This window comes from Bufo bufo, chromosome 3, assembly GCF_905171765.1.
Source record: "Bufo bufo chromosome 3, aBufBuf1.1, whole genome shotgun sequence".
NCBI lineage: Eukaryota > Metazoa > Chordata > Amphibia > Anura > Bufonidae > Bufo > Bufo bufo.
This window is the reverse complement of record NC_053391.1, coordinates 397,293,119-397,314,302: the sequence shown is the minus strand read 5'-3', so window position 1 is coordinate 397,314,302 and position 21,184 is coordinate 397,293,119. Positions and strand designations below refer to the sequence as shown.

The 21,184-nt window shown below is 42.5% G+C and overlaps 1 protein-coding gene across 1 annotated transcript in view; it reads right to left on the bottom strand.

The window, feature by feature from the left end:
* LOC120995543 (S-adenosyl-L-methionine-dependent tRNA 4-demethylwyosine synthase TYW1-like) overlaps nt 1–21,184 on the bottom strand; it is a 244,696-nt gene that overhangs the window by 167,362 nt on the left and 56,150 nt on the right. The window contains exons 5-7 of the mRNA XM_040424815.1: nt 17,277–17,471; nt 14,245–14,517; nt 13,374–13,493 (exon numbers count right to left, since the gene is read on the bottom strand). Coding sequence (XP_040280749.1) covers nt 13,374–13,493; nt 14,245–14,517; nt 17,277–17,471 — 588 coding nt within the window. The remainder of the gene's footprint in view (nt 1–13,373; nt 13,494–14,244; nt 14,518–17,276; nt 17,472–21,184) is intronic.

Here is a 21,184-nt window from a genome sequence, read left to right as displayed (position 1 = left end):
TCTACTATTGTACTATTGCTAAGTAACCATGGCAACCAGGACTGTAGTAGCGCCTGGTTGCCATGGTTACCGATCGGAGCCCCAGCGATTAAACTGGGACTCCGATCGGAACTCCGCTGCCACCAATGATGGGGGGGGGGATGGGAGGCCGCACACTGGCCACCAATGTTGTTTATGCTATAGAGGGAGGGGGGGCCGATGGGGGGCGCACACTGTGTCACCAACGAATTATTACAATAGAGGGAGGGGGGGGGGGGGGGGGGCGCACTGGCCACCAACCTATTATTACAATAGAGGGGGGGGGGCCGCACTGGCCACCAATGATATTCAAACTGGGGAGGGGGGGGGGGGGGGGTCTGCCCCCTGCTGCCTGGCAGCCCTGATCTCTTACAGGGGGCCGTGATCAGCACAATTAACCCCTTCAGGTGCCGCACCTGAAGGGGTTAATTGTGCTGATCACGGCCCCCTGTAAGAGATCGGGTGCTGCCAGGCAGCAGTCTTGTACACAGTTTGTAGTGTATTCTAACTAGAAGCGTCCCCATCACCATGGGAACGCTTCTGTGTTAGAATATACTGTCGGTTCTGAGTTTTCACGAAGTGAAAACTCAGCTATGAAAAAGCTTTTATGCAGACGGATCTTCGGATCCGTCTGTATAAAAACTAACCTACGGCCACGGATCACGGACACCAATCTTGTGTGCATCCGTGTTCTTTCACGGACCCATTGACTTGAATGGGTCCGTGAACCGTTGGCCGTGAAAAAAATAGGACAGGTCATATTTTTTTCACGGCCAGGAAACACGGATCACGGATGCGGCTGCAAAACGGTGCATTTTCCGATTTTTCCACGGACCCATTGAAAGTCAATGGGTCCGCGAAAAAAAACGGAAAACGGCACAACGGCCACGGGTGCACACAACGGTCGTGTGCATGAGGCCTTAGCCTGTGATAGTTATGGCACTGGCCTAGGGCAGTGTTCCTCAGCTCCAGTCCTCAGGGCCTACCTGCCAGTCATGTTTTCAGGATTTCCTTAGCAGGTGATATAATTAGTGTCAATGCATCAGGACTTATCACAGGTATTCATTCTGTGGGATATTCTCAAATCATGAAGAGCAGGTGGGCCCTGAGGACTGGAGTTGAGGAACACAGCCCTAGGGAATGTGTTTCTAGCATGCCAATTCCTGCAAAGGTGTTCTTTTCCATATGTCTGCTCGTGTACAGATTCCCGGCCTTGATCATTGTATTGAACCTTTGTTGCCTGCCCTTATTTTTTAACAGATTTGCATATACTATGTCTGCCCTGACCTTGGCCTGTTACTGCCTACGAGTTTGCCTGATTTCAGTGCCCTGATTTCTGTGCACTAAGAGCTTCCATTTTTTCATTTATATTAGGCATAATACCACTTTAAATTAGAATGATCCCTAATTCACAGCTCTATTGTTTGTATGTGTAAATTTGTGCAGCCATTTTTTTTTATCAACTCTGATACCAGTAGGTCAGTTGTCAACCACATAGACCTCAACGGGCAGTGAAGCTAAAAATTTGTCTCATCTCTATCCCTCTCAAGATAGATTTTAGCAGTAAACACAGTAAGTGATCAATGCAGAATGCAGTGGGAGAAGAAATGGCTCATAGGAGGAAAAAGACGTAAGATATATTTTTAAAAGTGCTCTATCTTGGATTCTGGGTCGGAGGACAAAATGTACAGATCGGTGGGAGACAAGGGAGCATCAAAATGGTGGCCGGAGGGAATTAGGGAGTCATGTATGATTTTTTTTATTTATTTTTTATTATTTTAACCTACAGTTTCCTAAGGCATTTATAAATATCTTCATGTGGACAACCACTTTAAAGCAGATAATTACATCTGTAAATTCTGAAAATCCATCCCACTGATCTTTAGAAAATACAGAAAATAAAACTACATAAACGTTCAGCTTTTTAGATGGCCTCCTATAAATACTGAAGTTATAACTATAATATGTAATCTGGTAGTAGTCCTGAGCCCACAGTTCTTTTGATATACAAGCAAATTTAGACCACATGTTTCAGTGAAAGAAAATTAATGGACATTTGCTGTTGCGTGCAGCCAGATTCTATATATCTAGGTTATTACCGATATCCGCAAAAGGCTTGCCAGCGTTTTCGAACATATAATTTTCTCTCTCTGTAAAAGATATCCATGTGCTAGCTACAAGTACATATTAGGAAGTGTTAATGTTTCACTATAAATCCACAGGAATACCAAGTTCTTACTAGTTTACTATGATAAATAAAGTACAGAAGACTTCTAAACAGAGTCTCTGCTGAAATATACATTCTGGAGCATATCAGTCACAATCATCCTCTTCTAGATTCCCAAACAATACATTCCCATATGTATGCCCATGCCTGAAACAACTCAAATGTGTTAATAAAGACTAAGCACAATTTCCACTTCCTGGGGAAAAAAAATAAAAAAATTCTGTTCATATTTCTGTTTCCATCATAATATAAGGAGTGTGCAGGCACACCTTGTACATGCCTCTTGGAAGACATAGGTCCAGGATATTGGGGCAATGCTTCCAGGGAGAAATTATGAAAAATAGCTCTCTTCCAGAAGTAAAAGGTTTTCTGCATATAATTTTAAGCCACTCCATGTCCTCTACTTCCTGTCCTGGCTATTAACTTCTTCCTTGTTTCGACTATTAAATGCCAATTGCCGTGACTAGACTTTCAGAGTCAGACCACTCACTGCGTCCATAGTGAAAGGGGATTGAGTAACTCAATAAGAACATCACACATTGCACTGATAATTACAATGCTCTTCTGTCAGCATCTTTACCTAGGCCTATCAACTGAACTACAGAGAAGTCATACTATCATCACAATTTTATCAATCTACTATTATACTAACAGATAGCATCTTCCCCTCACAGCAGCAGTAAACTAAATCAATTACCTATCTATATAGAAGTTTCTCTGTGCTGACTGCGTGAGACAGACAATATTTTCTATTTAAATTTTCAATGGTATGGCAGTGCCGGAAAAAAAAAAAAAAAAAAGGCTAAAAGATTTTTATAAATATTGACTGCAAAAGGGGAGGCCAGGGAGCTACTGGGATGGGATCTGTGATGGGATCTGGGACACCACCATCCATAAAAGATATGCCATCACTTTACAAGATGGAAATAATCTTTTTAAGGTCAGGCTAAACATAATCCTTTAAAGGGAACCTGTCACCGGGATTTTGTGTATAGAGCTGAGGACATGGGTTGCTAGATGGCTGTAAGCACATCTGCAATGCCCAGTCCCCAATAGCTCTGTGTGCTTTTATGGTGTAAAAAAAAAAAAATGATTTTATACATATGCAAATTAACCTGAGATAAGTCCTGTATGTGAGAGGAGTCAGGGACAGGACTCATCTCAGGTTAATTTGCATATGTATCAAATCGGGATTTTTACACAATAAAAGCACACAGAGCTATGGGGACTGGGTATTACGGATGTGCTAGCAGCCATCTAGCAACCCATGTCCTCAGCTCTATACACAAAATCCCGGTGACAGGTTCCCTTTAAAAAAACAGGGTAACAATCTAACCATAAAAATTGATGCTTCATTTTCTATACAAGGCTTTGAGAGTGCACTCACTACTTGTCAAATCTGCCTTATTAGATGTGTAACAGGAATATGAAGACTCATTGTCTGGTAACGCATCTGCAAATACATCTGTATTCATTCATTTCAAACCCTTTCATTCAGACCTAGTTTACAGAACTGTTTCCATAGTAACAGAACAACACTTAAAAATCAGCCAAAATTATAGAGTCGGCTGGGGATGAATTTCAGCATTAGGGACCTTTTCTCGCTAACACATTTTATTTTTAATGCACATTGTAAAAAAAATATTTGCCCTTTCCGAATTTCTTCTATTCTTGCCCATTTGTTACACTTCAATAGAACACAAAATTCTGTTAAAAGGGGTTGTCTCCCGATTAATGTTATAAATTAAAATCAGACATCACACTGTAGATGCCAGTCAAGATCTAACAAAGCTAGGACCAGCCCTGTACCTCACATGGATCCAGAGATCTCCCCATTTATTGCTCCAATTGCTCTTCTAGATTTATTTCAAGCTGGCAGCTTAGGGGGCATGCTTTTTCTGCTGTAGCTGGGGCAGTTGAAGGTTGGAACAGAGAATGTGCTTCCATCTCAGTGAGCAGGACATAGAAATTAGAAAAACAGCAGGTGGCAATATATAGATAGATTATATAGAATAATTCAGTAGCTAGAATACATTTTTAATTCCATGCAATTACAAAAGTACTAAGCTGATTTGAAAAATTTATAATATTTTTTGTGGGACTACACCTTTAAATGATGATGTAATTTATTAAAGGGAAATTATGCTCAGCCTTACCTGGTCCTGTGTGAAAACATAATTGCACCATTAGCATGATTACTGCAAGACCTGTAGAATTCATACATTACTTAACACCTTAGTGACCACCCATACACATTTTTACGGCGGTCACATGAGAGCCACAGCCCTGCTCTAACAGCCCAGACCGGCAGGAGTGCCGATCCTGGCTGTTTAACACTTTACATGCCGCGGGCAAAGGCGCCCGCTACATGTAAAGTACTGACAATGCGATTGCGGGGTGCTGATGTGTGTGAAGGCTGCCTGGGGTCTGATGTAGGCCCCAGACCAGTCAAGTAATAGCATTGCAATTAAAATGCAATGCACTATAGGGATAGTGCATTGTATTTGAATGTTGTCTGTTATAGTCCCCTTGTGACACTTAAGTGGTGTAAAAAAAAAAAAAAAAAAATCCCATTGAAAATACGCTATTGAATTAAAACAATTGCCACGTCCGTAAAGAAAAATAGAAAAAATATTTATGGGTCTTGGGAAATGGCAATGCAAAAACATTTTTTCTTTACAAAAAAAAAAAAAAATTTAATAAAAAAAATAAAATAAAAAAGGGGGGGGGGGGTTATAGCAAAAATCACTGTAATCGGACTGACCCAGAGAAGATGTTATTTATACTGAAAAACGAACGCCGTTAAATTTATAACGTAAAAACGCAGTGGCAGTATTGCTGTTTTTCCCCATCTTCCCGTAAGAAACAGTTAATAAAAGGTTAATCAGAAAGTTGTGTACCCCAAAATGGCGCCATTAAAAACTACAAAACCCACAAAAAAAGAAGCCCTCATAAAGCTATGTAGACGGAAAAATAAAGTTATAGCTCTTGAAAAAAGGAAGAAAAACGCTTGGTCAGTAAGGCCCAAAACAGACTGGTCACTAAGGGGTTAAAAGGAGCTCTCCGGGAATATTGATCTTTCAGCAAGTGCACCAAGCCTTCCTCCGTAAAGAGTATTCATACTTACCTGCTCCCCTCTGCTGTGTCCATGTTCCGGTCCCCGGCTTGTTTTCTTCCTACACTGCATGGCCATGGTCACATGCTCTGCTGCAGTCAATGACTGGCTACAGCAGTGACATGGCCAGAAGCAGCACGTCACTGCTGAAGCCAATTATTGGCTGCAGCAGAGCAGGTGACCATGCAGCAACAGAAGAAAACAAGTCGGGGAGCGGAACATGGACACAGAGGAGGATTGGAACAGCCAAGTAGGAATCTTCTGTTTACAAAGGAAGGCCAGGCGCACGTGCTGAAAAATGCAGATTTCGCTTACCGGTAATTGGATTCTCCTGAATCCACAAGAGCAGAACGAGAGAGGGGATCCGCCCCCAAAGACGGGAAACCTGAAGTACAAAAAGGTGGAGGCTCTCCTCCCACTTCAGTGTGTCTTTCAAAGGATGAGAGGAACTCTGCCCAAAATTATTAGCATCAAAACCTCCAACCAAAAAGACCCTTAGGGTGGGTTGACAGCCGAAGGCACTTTAGTAGCGCAGGTTAAATCAGAAGAAGAATCTAACTGTAACCGGTAATGTCTGAAAAAAGTGGTCGGAGAAGACCATACTGCCGCTTTTCAGATATCCTCAATAGAAATAGCTCTTGTAGTATGGGCCCTAAGACCTTCTGGAGGAGACTTTCCTGAAGATGATTAAGCAAAAGATACTGCTGACGTAATCCATCTAGCCAAAGTATTTTTAGATGCAACATGATCTTTACTTTTTCCCTGAAAGACAACAAACAAAGGAAGATTTCCTCCATTCTTCAGTTTTGGACAAGTACTGTATCAAACATCTCAATGAAAAGACTCTTCCTTCTCTGTAGTTGGTGTGTCATGAAAGGTTGGAAGAGTAATCACCTGAGACCTGTGAAACTTAGAAACTACCTTAGGAAAGAATGCTGGATCAGGCCGGATGATTACCCTATCCTCTAAAATGTTAGTATAAAGAGGATTAATAGAAATGCTCTGGAGTTCACCAATTCTACAAGCCGACGTTAAAGCTACTAAGAAATATAGCTTAAATTACATACATCTGATAGAAATCTCTTCAGTAGGTTCAAAGGGAGGTTTCGTTAAAGCTTTTAGAACCGAACTTAAATCCAGGGAAAAATTCAGGGAAGATCTGGAAATTGATCTAATAAAAAACTAGAAACCCATGGATCTGAAGACACATTCTCATTAAACAGGGCAGAGAGCGCTGAAATCTGAACTTTCAAACTGCTAGGTGACAAACCTAACTGAAAATCTTTCTGAAGAAATTCCAAAATCTGACCCACCGTAGCAGGGTAAGGGAGGTTTTTAAAATCTAACAGCCAACCATCTCCAGACCCTGGCATAAATGGAAATTTTAACCTTCTTTCTACATTTTAGAAAGGTATTAACTAGATCTGAAGAAAACCGCTTATTGGTCAGCAGGAACTTTTCAAATTCCATGCCGTCAGATGGAGTCCCTTTATCTGCGGATGAAAAATCGGTCCCTGAGACAGAAGGTCGAGGACTTCCGGAAGGACCCACGGGTCAGTCACAGACAACTTTGTTAACCAGGTGAACCACATCCTTCTTGGCCAAAAGGAAGCTATCAAAATAACTCTTGCGCAACCCTCCCTTATCTTTTGCAAAACCCTGGGAATCAAGGGAAGGAGGGAAGGCATAAGCCAGAGGAAAATCCAACTGTGGAGGAAAGCATCCAGTCCACAGGGGAATCCTTCTGGAGACAGGGAAAAGAACTTGTTCGCTTTCTTGTTCTTGACTTGCAGCAAAAAGGTCTATTGAAGGGAGCCTCCAACTGTCTGTAATCTATTGGAAAATCCTCTGATTTAGACTCCACTCTCCCTGGGAAATCCAATGACTACTTAGAAAATATGTTCCCTTGATGTGAACCGCCGAAATGGATCTACAATTCTGTTCGGCTAACTGGAGAATCTTTCCCGTCATTAGCATCAAACTTCTGTTCCTAGTACCTCCCTGTTTGTTTATGTAAGAAACTACAGTCCTGTTGTCTGACATGACCCTAATATGTCTGTTTGATACTAACGGGAGAACTTCCAACATTGCAAATTTCACCGCCATTAGTTCTTTCATATTTGAGGAGGCTGACTTCAGACTGCCCCTCCTTAAACCCTGAATGGACTGGTTTTGAATATGGCCCCCCACCCCCACCCAACCCCAGGGGCTTGCATCTGTTGCATTCTTCCTCCAAGGAGACCTCGAATAAAAGTGTCTTTTATCAACCACCATCTTAGATTTTGTAAAGTCCGATCTGATATTACTATCTCTGTGTCTGTGTCTAGAGATTTTTTGCCTCCTTCCCATGCGGCCAGCAAGTCCCACTGCAGATCCCTGGAATGAAACTGGGCCCATACAATAGCATGAATTCAAGATGTCAGGCTACCAAGAATCGACATACCTTTTCTGAAAGATATCTTTGGGCTTTCGGTCAAGTCCTGTATTTTTCCCTCTTAGTTTTACAATCTTCTCGTCCATCAAAAAACACTTCTGTACTACAGAGTCCAGGAGTAACCCCCCCAAAAAAAGCTGGCTTTGTGAGGGTTCTGGTCTTGATTTTTGTTTTTCAGAATCCATCCCATCTTCTCCAGAATCTGAGACACCCCCTGTACTGCTCTTCTGCAGGACTCTCGTGTTTCTCGTACTATTAAAAAATTGTCTAGATAATGGATAAAAAGAATGTCCTACTCTCTGATACAAGCCCCCATTTCTGATATCACTTTTGTGAACACCCTTGGTGCCATTGACAGTCTAAAATGAAAGGCCTGAAACTGTAGATGTCTGACGACTCCCCCTAACTTTACCACTACTCTGAGAAACTTTTGATAATCCTGATGAATAGGGAGATGAAATTAGACATCTTTTAAGTCCAGTTCCGCCATGAAGTAATTGGGAAAGAGCAGATTTATAGCTGATCTTATAGTCTCCATTTTGAATTTTTTTTTTTTTACGAGCAAGAAACAGTTTAGCTTTTTTTACATTTATAATTCTTCTGTAAGAACAGTCTGGTTTTCTCACCAGAAAAAGCAGAGAATATTAAAAACCTTCTCCCTCCTGACCACTAGGAAACGGTATTAGAACTCTCTTTTTATCAACTCTAGAACCTCTCGTTCTATAGAGTCATTTCCCCCTCCAGCAGTCTTTGTGACCACAAACCTTACCGGAGGTAGAGTACGAAACTCCAGCTTAACCCCTGACCTATGGTGTCCAGGATCCAAGAACTGTTGGAAACTTGTTGCCATGCAAGAAGAAAATTTGCTAACCCTCCTACTTGGAATATGGCATCATTGCTGGTTGGACTTTTTCTTTTCACTCAAAGATTAACTGAAGAAAAAACTCCTTCCGCCTCTCCTTTGTGACCTAAACTTAAATCCCTTGTCTTTTTTATCTCCTCATCTACTACCTTGAAAGGAATGAAAGGGACGGTCAAAATCTTCCCCTAGAAGAAAAAGCCTGAACCAGAAATTTTTTCTTTTTATCTGCTGCTTTCTCTAAAAGCTCATCTAACTGAGAACTGAATAGATACTCTCCCTCACAGAAAACGGCACATAACCTTTTTTTTTAAAGTAAATCTCCACCCCAGCCCTTTAGCCATAAAGCCCTAGGGGCAAAATTTGCAAGGGCAGAAGATCTAGCTGCTAACCTAATAGAATCCGCCGCGGCACACGCTAAAAAATCTGCTGCTTTTTTAATGGTGGGAAGCCCTGCTAAGATTTCCTCCCTAGGGCATTTGTTTTTAATCTGGTCCTCTAATTCTGAAGGCCAAATAAATAATGAAGGAACGGGCCGTACAAGTGGACACAATAGAGGGTCTAAAGGAAGCTGTAGAAGCTTCCCAGGCCCCTTTTAAGAATCCATCCGCTTTTTTATCTAACGGGTCTCTAAGAGAACCCATGTCTTCAAAGGGAAGTCACTCTTAGGCTACTTTCACACTTGCGTTCGGAGCAGATCCGTCTGGTGTCTGCACAGACGGATCCGCTCCTATAATGTAAACGATGGTATCCGTTCAGAACGGATCCGTCTGCATTATATTTCACAAAAAACTAAGTGTGAAAGTTAGTCAGACGGATCCGTCCAGACTTTGCATTGAAAGTCAATGGGGGACGGATTTGAAAATTGCACCATATTGTGTCAACTTCAAACGGATCCGTCCCCATTGACTTACATTGTAAGTCTGGACGGATCCGTTTGGCTCCGCACCGCCAGGCGGACACCCGAACGCTGCAAGCTGCGTTCGGGTGTCAGCCTGCTGAGCGGAACGGAGGCTAAGCGGAGCCAGACTGAGGCATTCTGAGCGGATCCGCATCCACTCAGAATGCATTGGGGCTGGACGGATGCGTTCGGGGCCGCTTGCGAGAGCCTTCAAACGGAGCTCACAAGCGGAACCACGAACACAAGTGTGAAAGTAGCCTAGTCACTTTAGAAATAGCTACGTCTATCTTAGGGGCTTTATTAAAAGAGGGACAATCCTCTTGCGAAAAGAGGTATTTCCTTTTAATATCTTTAGAAATATAAACCCTTTTATTTGGCCTATTCCACTCCCCTTTAATCAAAGTCATTACATTTTATGGACTGGAAAACAGTCCGTTGTTACATTGTTTCTCAGAAGGGTTTAACCCTTCCCAATCTAAGACCAGTCTTTAGACATGACTCCCATTCCTAAGTGCAGTGGGTGCCATAGCCACTGGGTTTCTGCTGTTTTACACAGCAGACAACCAGACCTAATGTCTGCAATTGGCGAGATCATCAATTGCAGACATTTAACCCCTCAGATGCCATGGTCAACTGTGACCACAGCATCTGAGAAGGCGATCGGGGGAACCACACATTGTAGTAACTTAAATCTCTCTGAAAAATCTGAGACTACCTGCCGCATTGGAATGTATTGAATACACTATAGGTTGCAATAGCAATTTATTGTAGTCTATGGGACAAGCAATCAAATGATCTCATTAAAAGTCCTCTAAGGGGAACTGAATATATGATCTATTCAAAAATATATATACCGTAGATCATTTAAAAAATATACAAACTCAAAACACCTCCTTTGCCCATATTAGAAATAAAAATAAACATTAAAAACAAAGATCATTTTGCACTGTGGTGTCCCAAAACAACTTAAAATCTGAATGTATTTATCCCCCCTGGTGAATGCTGTACAGCGAAAAAAAATCTAAACGGCCAATTGAAAGAAGAAAATCTCTTTATTGTCCCTCAGTCGGGAAATTTTGGCATAACAGCACATTCACAACAGGAGCAAAAATAAGAGTAATTAGAAATGAAAGAGTAAATTACAAGAAAAACATAACAGAATTTACTTAAAAAATTCACTACTGGGTTTCTGGGAAAAGTGGTGGTTAAAAATCCTAACCGCTGCTGGGAGGAAGGACCTTCTTGCACCTAGGATGCAGCAGTCTGTCACTGAAGGAGCTCTCCAGCTCCACAACAGCTTTGTGCATGGGGTGGGAGACATTGTCTAACAGTGATGTTATTTTGCTAGAGTCTAGTTCTTCTGTCACCCACCTCCTGCACTGGGTCAAGGGGACAACCTAGGACAGAGCTGGCATTCTTAATGAGCTTATCTAATCTCTGTCTCTCCGCCACAGATAAGCTGCTCCCCCAACAAACCACACCATAGAATATGGCTGATGCCACCACTGAGTCAAAGAAGGTCTTTAGGAGCGTCCCCTGCACTCCAAAGGACCTCAGTCTCCTCAACAGATAGAGTCTGCTATTGGCTATTTTTTTCAGTGATTTACCCATAATTGAATACAAAGTGGTCAAAGTCCTGAATGCTATGGTATGCGAATAGTAGAAGTTTTGGCCTAGTAACCAATTCAGATTTAAACAAATTTGGCATTCTGTGTTGAGTAATGTTCAGGGTATCCTGCAGCTTCCATGACCAGCTCAATTGCCAGATCTCTTCCCCATCAAGAATGTAGAATTGGATGGGGTGACGGCTCTCCCATGAACTACCGGACCAAGTTGAAAGAACTTGAAGTGACATAGCACAGAAAGATATCCAGCATCTGTATGACCATTACCATGCCAGAGTGGCAGCCTGCATCACAGCAAGGAGAGATGCCAGGGCTACACGGCAGTATTGGATTTCTTGTGACTGGTACAGTAATCCCTCATTAATTTATATGGGATCACCACACCGCTGCAATCCTGGCCAGGACCAGTATCGTTGTGTAGCTGTAGCCTTGATGTGATCCTACATCAACATATACCCTGCTGCAGAACCCAAAATAAAGAGTGCACATGTTCAGATGTGTGACCATTGACCAAGCACCACTAGCAGTGTCAATCTCAGTTCAATCACATTAAGTTTTCCAAGTGTACTTTATTCATTTTCGGGTAGTGAGGTCCAAAGCTAAATGTCACCATAAGACCAATCGCAGACATTTAACCCCTCAGATGCTTTGATCAAATGTGGGAAACCTTGTAGCGATAGGCATCGGAGCCTCAAGCAGGCTCTGGCCTATTAATGGTATATTCTAATACAGGTCTGCAGGTGGCTGCATTGCATTGGAATATACTGAACTCTGTATTCTTCAAAGAGGACCTTTCATGTTTATTTTTTTTGTTTAGATAAATACCTTTACTGATGCTGTCACCCTGCCTGCTTTTTTCAAATATCACTCCTACACCCTGCTGTGCCCCACTGCAGTTTTCCCGCTCAGTATGTTAATACTGAGCATCGGTACAGGAAGGAGGAGGCGCCAGGGTTTCCTCAATGGGAGTCTCCTTCTCCCTGGCTGTGCCGCGGTCCAATCACAGCGGAGAGAGTCACAGCCAGGGAGAAAAAAAATAAAAAATAAATAAAAAATTCAAAATAGACAAAGTGGTGTCAGTGAAAAGTACAGATCGTCCCACAAAAAACGGCATCGGGTTAATATATTTAGATTTTTCACTTGCTTCCCTTTGACAATATCCAGAGCAGAGCAACTGCTATGTGGTCAGATTTCACCTCCTTAAATAAGCATATCAGAGGGGAAGGAACTAAGATGGCAGATAACCTATATGGCACAATAACTAAAACAGGTATACAAATGTTTTAATAATAGTCTATGCAGCAGTATATAGGTAAAAAACTGTGAGTGCTTCTTTAACACAAGCTACTGACTATACGCATTCCATTTTACTAGGACTGCCTATTTATTTAGAAACCTTTTGTCTTTTAATGTATCTCGCTCATTAGTATTGGGATGAATTAATGTGCACAATATACTGAATGTTTTTCATACTTTAGTGCACAGGCTAAAATAAAACTATTATGTCACAGCACACTAATAGCAAACCAAATTGTACTTCAGAAGATGATGGAATGTTTTAAGGATAGTCATTTATTTCACTGTTGGCAGTTTTATATTGCCCTAATCCTAGCTGGTGAGCAATGCAGTCAATGCCATTACAGTCCGAGAAAGCACGCTGCAGTTATTCCATGTCTAGTGGCATCTAGTGGTCTAAAACCAGAACTACAATCCATGTCCCTAAATTTAAAATGGAGACTGCTCTTAGGCATCACACATCAGTACAACAGAAAACGTTATGTGTTGCCTTAGCCCCTGAATGGTGCATAAAAGAACTGTGCAAGAAAAGGCTAATGATCTAAAATAACAAAATAAACTTCAATTACCTCTTCAATCCTTCAGTCCCCTGCCAGTCTACATTTACAAGCTGCCAGCCAGGACATGCTGTACCCGCACAAGACCACTGCAGCCAGTGGTTGCATACCATATGCAGTGAAAGCAAGTTGTGCAAACACTTAAGGGGATAACCTTGGGGGAAGGGGGGGGGTGGGTGTATAGGTGAAGATAAAAACCTAAAAGGTGAAACTTTTATAGCCATGGCTGCATAGATAAACGCTGTAGTAACACTGCTATTAGAGATATTGGTCTTCTGTTTTTCCTTCACGAGAAGTCAGGCTTTATGACCGTATCGCATACACCCATCAGTGCTACTTACTTTAGCTTTCTTCATGCTGCTCATTGCCTTTCCCAAATCTTCAACATCTATAAGACCACCACTTCCTGGCTCCTTCTCCCCTTCCGATTCGGATTCGCTGGTCGTCTCATACAGTTCTTCCTGTTAAACATGTACTGGTTAAAGAGAAGGGCTTAAAGGGTCATCCTGTTGTAAACATTTATGGGATATTCACAGGAATGCCATAAATGTCTGACAGGCATGGGTCTCTGTGTATACACTAAATATTAGGGCTGGGCAATAAGGCCTAAAAAAATAATTTCCTTCAACAATTCTCTATTTTAATCTGGATTTTCCCATTTTAATCAACAGCTATAGATATAGACAAGGGATTTACATGCACAGCTAGTCATTAATGTATTCTCAGACTCACAGAGTGGCCTAGGTCCTCATCCTTTGGCATTACCCCAAGGCTGGGCTGGGTGGTGGCCCAGCAGATGTGAGAAGACATGCTCTCTGGACATGGTGGGCAGGACTGAGAAGAGTCTTCTTCCTGCACCATGCTAGACTCTCTGCTCTGTACAAGGTGGGGAGGGTGTGCAGCACAGTGAGGAGCCTGCAGTCTGGTGGTCTCAACACCAGGCAGCAGCTTCACTGTGGAGGAGCCTGCCCAGACCTGCTGCTCTCAGAACAGCGGGTGAGGCCAGCCACGGGCTTCTTCCTGCAGCCAGCTGGACTCCATAGCAGCCCCGTCCCACTGATGGGTGGAAGGAGGCGAATATCAACTTCACAATTCTGATAGAAATCACAATTGTGCTTCACAGAAAAGGCAAATGCATTCAATGAATCGCCCAGGCCTAGGTTTAGTGTATTGAACAGCTAACACCACATAGTTCTATCTGACCAGATTTACCTCAGAGCCTTCCTGTTCCGACTCTCCATGCTTGCTCTGCTCTTCATCCACAGAATGTGTCTTACATTTTCCTTTCTTACATTTACCACTACAGTTCTTTTTCTCCCCATTCGCCAGAGCCTTCAACCTGCTCAAGAACTTTGCCTTCCAGGCAGCGAAGTCTGCTTCAATGCTGCCATGCTTACTCTTCACTACGTTACAGTCGCCCTCCGCACGGGTCATCACCCGGCTGGCACTCAGCATCCACAGCCACTTATCAATGCTTTTACCAACCTGTTAAAGAAGTAAAGCAACCATTAGTAAATGTATCACTTCCTACTACAAAGTACATCTCATCACGAGAAGCTTTATACACACATCAACACTGCACTGTAACAACTGCGCCCTGGATTTACATCTACACTGGCACTACTGATAAATCCAGTGAAGATTAGAAAACTGCCAGTGCAGCGAGACATCACACAGACGTCACTTACAGTTTGCTGGCTGTACATTTCAGAATAAAGGGGGAAAAATATGGACATCGAGTTCCCATACATGAAACTGGCTGACCTGCTGCATGAGCACTAAGCAGCGGAAGGCATCTGTGTTGGTCTCGTGTGTGTCCACATTGCTGAAAAAAATTACGTTTCGATATATGTTCTTTCAGGGGGTGTGCAATTGCGGACAAGAATAGGACATGTTCTATTTTTTTCAGGAACGGAATTGCGGATCCACATTTCCAAATCTGGACAGCACATGGTGTGGCCCCATAGAAATGAATGGGTCCGCAATTCCGTTACGCAACATGAGGAGCAGAATTACGGACGAGTGAATGGAGCCTAAGTGTCACAACTCCTATCAGTAGATGTGGTCCGTGGCAGCTAAGGGAAGGAACCGAGCGTGTCACACATGCTCAATGATGCATCTTTTTTTTTGTCGCCATATTCTGACCCCCATAACACTTTTATAGTTACGTCTACAGAACTGTGTGAAGGTTTTTTTTTTTTTCAGGACGATCTTAAGTTTTCAGTATTAGCATTAAGGTTGAGCGAATCGGATTCAGATTGCTGTATCCGAACCCCATCCATTTAAAAGCCTCGTTAATAATATGGGCTTCATCCTACTGTAAAATGTATGTCCCCCGCATGTTTCCGAAGTCTCTGCAAATATCGCGAGGCTTACGTCATCTCACCTCTATCACGTCAGTTCGTTTATTGGCATAAAATACTTAGCCAAACTCGGCTTCGTGCCTCATTAATGAAGAGGAGTTCGGCTTCGTATTTTCATACAGTAACTTATGGCAATAAACGAACAGACATGTGATACAAGCAAGATGAAGTAAGCTTCCAATATTTGCAGACACTTTACAAAGACCTCCGCAGAGGCCACACAATTTACAGTAGGACAGAGGTAGTTTTTTAAAAGAATCTGGTTCAGGTACAGCAAACCGAACCCAATACGCTCAACTCTAATTACCATTTTGGGATGTGTATGACTTTGGCGATCACTTAAATTTTTTGGGGAGGTGTAGCAATTTAGATTTTTATGTTCCTTTACAGCACACTCAGTACAGGATAAATACCATTTGTATTTTAATAGTACGGGCTCCATTTTTAAACCCTGCATGTACATGTATGGCTGCAGTGCTGAAGGTGTTAAGGCTCTCCAGAACGATTCCAGTCATTATGTACAGCAGGAGGAGCTGGGAAAAGTGGTACAGATTCAGTATAACCTGTAACTTACTGATAGGAGTCCAGTGGGCGGTCTCAGTGACTGACAGCCATCTCTGTATGCCCAATCATACAGGAAAGGATGCCAATTATTAAATTACTCTGCCCACTGGACTCCTATGCCCAGAAGTAGGGATGAGAGAATAGACTTCGCATGAAACCTCAAATAGAGTCGCATAAAAGTTTGTTTAAATACTGTACTGAGCAAGCGCTCTGCACAGTATTACAATGTATTGGCTCCTATGAGCCGAAGTCATTACTTTGCGAAGTCTCGCGAAACTTCACATAACTTCATAAATCAATTTTTACTGTAAAAAAAAAAAAAAAAAAACATTTCCCAAACTCGGGTTTGGTTCCAAGTGGTACCTTGGAACCGAACCCAAGTTCCGAATTTTTTCTTTTTTTTTAAAGTGGAAATTGATTTATGAAGTTATGTGAAGTCTCATGAGACTTCGCGAAGTAATAACTTCGGCTCATAGGAGCCAATTCATTCTAATACTGTACAGTATTCAAATGAAGTATTACGCGAAGCGACTTCGGATGTTTAATCCGAAGTCGATTCGCTCATCCCTACACAAAAGTTCAGGGATTTCTATCAATAAGTTACAGGTAAAGCCTCATTCACACGTCAGCGTTTCACAGACGTGTGCTGTACGTGTTCTCCACGGACAGCACACATCCCCATTCATTTTCATCTGTGTTTTAAGATATCAGTGTTTTTAGCACGGAGGCCTGTTCTATTTTGTACATGTTCACGGATCCATCACGTCCATTATAGTTTATAGTCTATGGGTCTGTGAAAACCACGGATGCCATCCGTGTTTCACGGATCATTAAGAAGAGATGCTTTGAAAATTATTTTTCAGCTGTTCAGTGTCAGTGAAACACGGATGCAACACGGACAGCAAAAAACAGACACACTGACCCAACACGGATACTTCACGGACAGCTTCACGGATGCATCACTGACCACCTGCTCATGGATTTGAGCACGGACGCGTGAATGAGGCTTTATACAGAATCTGTTTTACATGCAACTGTGTACCAATCTTCTCAGCACTTCCTGCTCGAAAACATTTATGGTGACATGTCCCCTTAAAATTCCATTTTTTTTTAAATTCAAATTAAGCACTGCACGGGACACTCAGACATTGCTCAGAGGGTGGCTCTAGAGCAGTTTCATAGACTGTTAGTGACAAAGCAGGGACAGAAATAAAAACATAACCCGAAGAACCATTTTAAAGGGATATATATGACAAGAGACACACAAAGACCACAACAAAAGAGAAACAAAAAAAAATACAAAAAGTCAAATATTACCGTGTTGAAATGGCTGCTGTATACAGAGTTCCCTAATCCAAACACGGCATATCTCAGGTCTTTAAGGAAGGTTTTTCCAAAACGAAAATCATTGGAGGCTTCTTCCAGCCATTTGCAGAACCACTCTGCACCTTCAGGAGGCAATCCATCAGTGTAAGTAGCAACTAGGAAGACACAAATGTTTCTACTTGTTGTCTACAAAAGGAAAAAAAAAAAACATTATATGGGTTAAATATCTTGGTTGAATTATTCAGGGTCTTCTTCCTAGGTTTAACAGAACAGTACTATGTAGAGTTGTATGTACACACAAAGAAAACCCAAGAAAATTACACAGCAACTAAAAAGAATTATAATATCAAATGGCATTGTATTCCTGACAGACATGTGCGAGCATGACTGGGATGAGATCCAGAAGGCATCTGGTAGGAGAATGGACAGGAATAAAGCATTAAGCCATCTGTATAGATGGCTCACAGGACAGGTCGTTGAACTGAGTTATTACTGAATATTACACACAAACCTCCCAGGAACCATGCAGAATAGTAAATGTCTATGCCCTGAAGAAATAGAGAAGTAAACTGTGAAGACATTGTGGATTGAAGGGTAATGAAGAAGAATGAAGAAAAGTGCATCCAAAGTTTTGGGAAGAAGCCTATGCAAGGAAAGTAGAGGTTGTCCGGGTTCAGAGCTGACCCCGGACATGGCCCCCCTGATGTTAGCATCGGAGCATGTCATGGCTCTTTTATTTACAATAACACACTGCCTGTCAGAAGCTTCCGCCCAGCAGTGTGTTCGGTGACGTCACTGGCTCTGATGGGCAGGCTTTAGAGCTGCCCTAGCCGTTTTACAAGCTAGGGCAGCGCTAAAGCCTGCCCATCAGTGCACGTAACATCAGCGGGCTCACTGCTGGGCGGAAGCCTCCGCCTAGCAGCCCGATGGAGAGCCCGGGTAGTCACCGGAACTCCAGAAAATGCCTTTTCCCTGCGCGTTTTAGCGCAGGGCAAAGGACAGCATCGGAGCATGAACTGCTCCAATGCTTGAGTCAGGGGGGCTGCCTGGGTGAAAATGGGGATATGTCCGGGTTCAGCTCTGAACCCGACAACCCCTTTTATACCAAGTCAAGTAACTCTGTATATGGGATCCAGTTGAGATATTGCCATCTATGCATGACATCTAATATTCTGCTCCAAAATCTGTACGTAGAAAGCAATATTTAAGCAAGACAACTAGAAAACTAAAACCAATTTTTGCTCAGTTATTCCATGTATCTTTATGGAGAGAATATGTATAGGACATATAAAATACTCCAAAATAAATAGAAGTGGTGTGTGATCTTAAATATGTAGACCAGTGTTTCCCAACCAGTGTGCCTCCAGCTGTTGCAAAACTACAACTCCCAGCATGCCCGCACAGCCAAAGGCTGTCTGGGCATGCTGGGAGTTGTAGTTTTGCAACAGCTGGAGGCACACTGGTTGGGAAACACTGATGTAGACTATAATCAGGTCTGCCTGTATGGTGCCATGCACTGCACGTGTACTAGCTTCCAATGCCGTGCACAATGCTAGTCAATGGAAGCCACTGATAGGTGTGACCAGTCCTGTCAATCTCCTAAACAGAGCCCCGCAAAGTGGTGGCTGGAGGACTTCGGTCTGGCCACCACCAAGCGTTCTCCCTATAGAAGTGAATGAGAATGTAACTCGTATGACCGGCCACCACCTCCATTCGCTTCTATGGGCCGAGCCAGCACTCTGCTACTTACGGTGGCCCCATAGAAATGAATTGAGGGTGGCTGCACATGCGCAGTGCACCCTCCACCACTTTCGGGGCTCCGTTCTTGGTATAGGTGACAACACCTTTAAAAAGGGGTTCTCTCATGACTAATGGAAAAAAATGAAAACTCAGACGACATATAGTACATGACAATCTCTTTCTAACCAACCTAGAACCAGCTTTGTACCTCACACCAAAAAAAATTATAATAATAATTGCTATGCTTCTAGGAAGGCAGGGAAGAAAAAAAAAATGAAAAAATTAATAAAAAACAGTCTATTCCTTAATGGGTTAATGTAAAAAAAAAAAATCTACATTTTAAATGGCAAACAATAATTGACTCAAAAACAATTATGTTTGCTGCTTTCTGACACGTAAAAGGTGCTTTGTTTATATAATCCAAACACGCAAATTAATTGGAGCAAAGACAAATTACCGTCCACTTTTATTATCACAGGCAGAGAAGCTCATTATCAAGGCAAGGTCACGTCAGGCCAAAAAACAATGCAAATGCTAACGTGCCATTAAATTCACTGGCACTACTGGCAATTTCTAGTCCATAAAAATTCAAAAATGCGAAACAATCAATTTGGCTGTAGACAGCTGATATGTAGGTCAGGTGAGATGTGCCGTTCAGAAGCAGAAAAGCGATAAGCAAGTGCTGACGCACCACAATAACCATTTTAGTTGAAAATGCCTAAAGCTAAAAAGTTTTGGTTTACTTTTGATACGCCATTTTTGTCTCTCCGCTAGCCATATGTTAAACTTATTATTCTCATTTTCTCATTCTTGATTTTTCTATTTTTACTACTTAAAGTAGTACATCATTTCTTCCTTATTGGATTTTTCATGACCGCATTTTTTTTTTTTTCACACCACGTCTTGCTGATATTTGGAGTCCACCCCAAGAAGGAGTAGTTGGCGCTTACAGTTACCATTGTGGTACTAATAGAGCCCTTTAGGGTGTAAATATATTATATACAGTTAGTTACAAGCCAGATGACAGTGCCCTGTGAAATCTGCTTAGTTCCCTGGTATAGTTGAATCGGGGGGTCCGGTTCCCATATCTCTGTACATCTCCTCCCGGGACAGAGTGGGTGCCCCATGGATCATGGGTGACACCCTCCTGTCTACTAGTGAGATGTTAGGGCCACATTGATAAGTACCTTCCCATTATCCCTAAATTCACTGTATATAAAAACTATTAGAACTGCAGATTTTGCAGGCAATTGTCAGAAAGGAAGCATTCCCTCCCGGCAATCGCCTGCTCGTTAGTGGAGCAGACTGCTGCTATAACATGCAGCAATCTCCTCCTCAGTATGGGAAGGAGTGATCGCTGATGCCACCGCTCGTCCCCATACAGAATAATTTGCCAGCAGCAGCAGATCATCATTGGACAGCATCATCTGACGCCGGCAAGCAATGATTTTTAAACCTGCCAAAAGATTGAGATTGCGCAATAAACAGGCGTTTGTGCATTCATCAGGTAATCGGCAGGAGTATGACAGAGGGAAATCATCGCTATGATCTGCCCAACAATCGGCTGGTGTAATACAACCTTTACTAAATGCTGATGATACAGCACACCTGCCCTGCATGCCCTCAATCATGGTGACTGATGATCATCTGAGTGCCCTTACTTGCATTATGGTGGTTCCTAAAATCAGTCTGTGGGCAGCACCAGAGGTCCAACCCAGAGGAAACCCACAAAAAAAATGGGAAGAACTCTGGTATCCTCCCACAGTCCAAAAAGCTGGAATTAGACTTACCGGTAATTCATTTTCCACGAATCCACCATGACGGCCCAGAGAGATTGACCCCTGACCTCTGTAGGGGCAGGAACAGAGATAGGTTTAAAAGGACCCCTCCCCCACCACCAATCACCAGTGAGTTCCAGATTATAGTGCCACAACCACCGGTTAACAAGTGAAACAACTCAGTGTTTTTTTTTGTTTTTTTCTCTCTTGGTATTAACTTTTTTTAGGGTGGGATATCATGCCGTCATGGTGGATTCGTGGAAAATGAATTACCAGTAAGTCTAATTCCGGCTTTCCACTTCACCACCATGACGGCCCAGAGAGACATAACAGATTATATACATCTTCGGGTGGGGCAAAAGCCTGAAGGACCTTGCGACC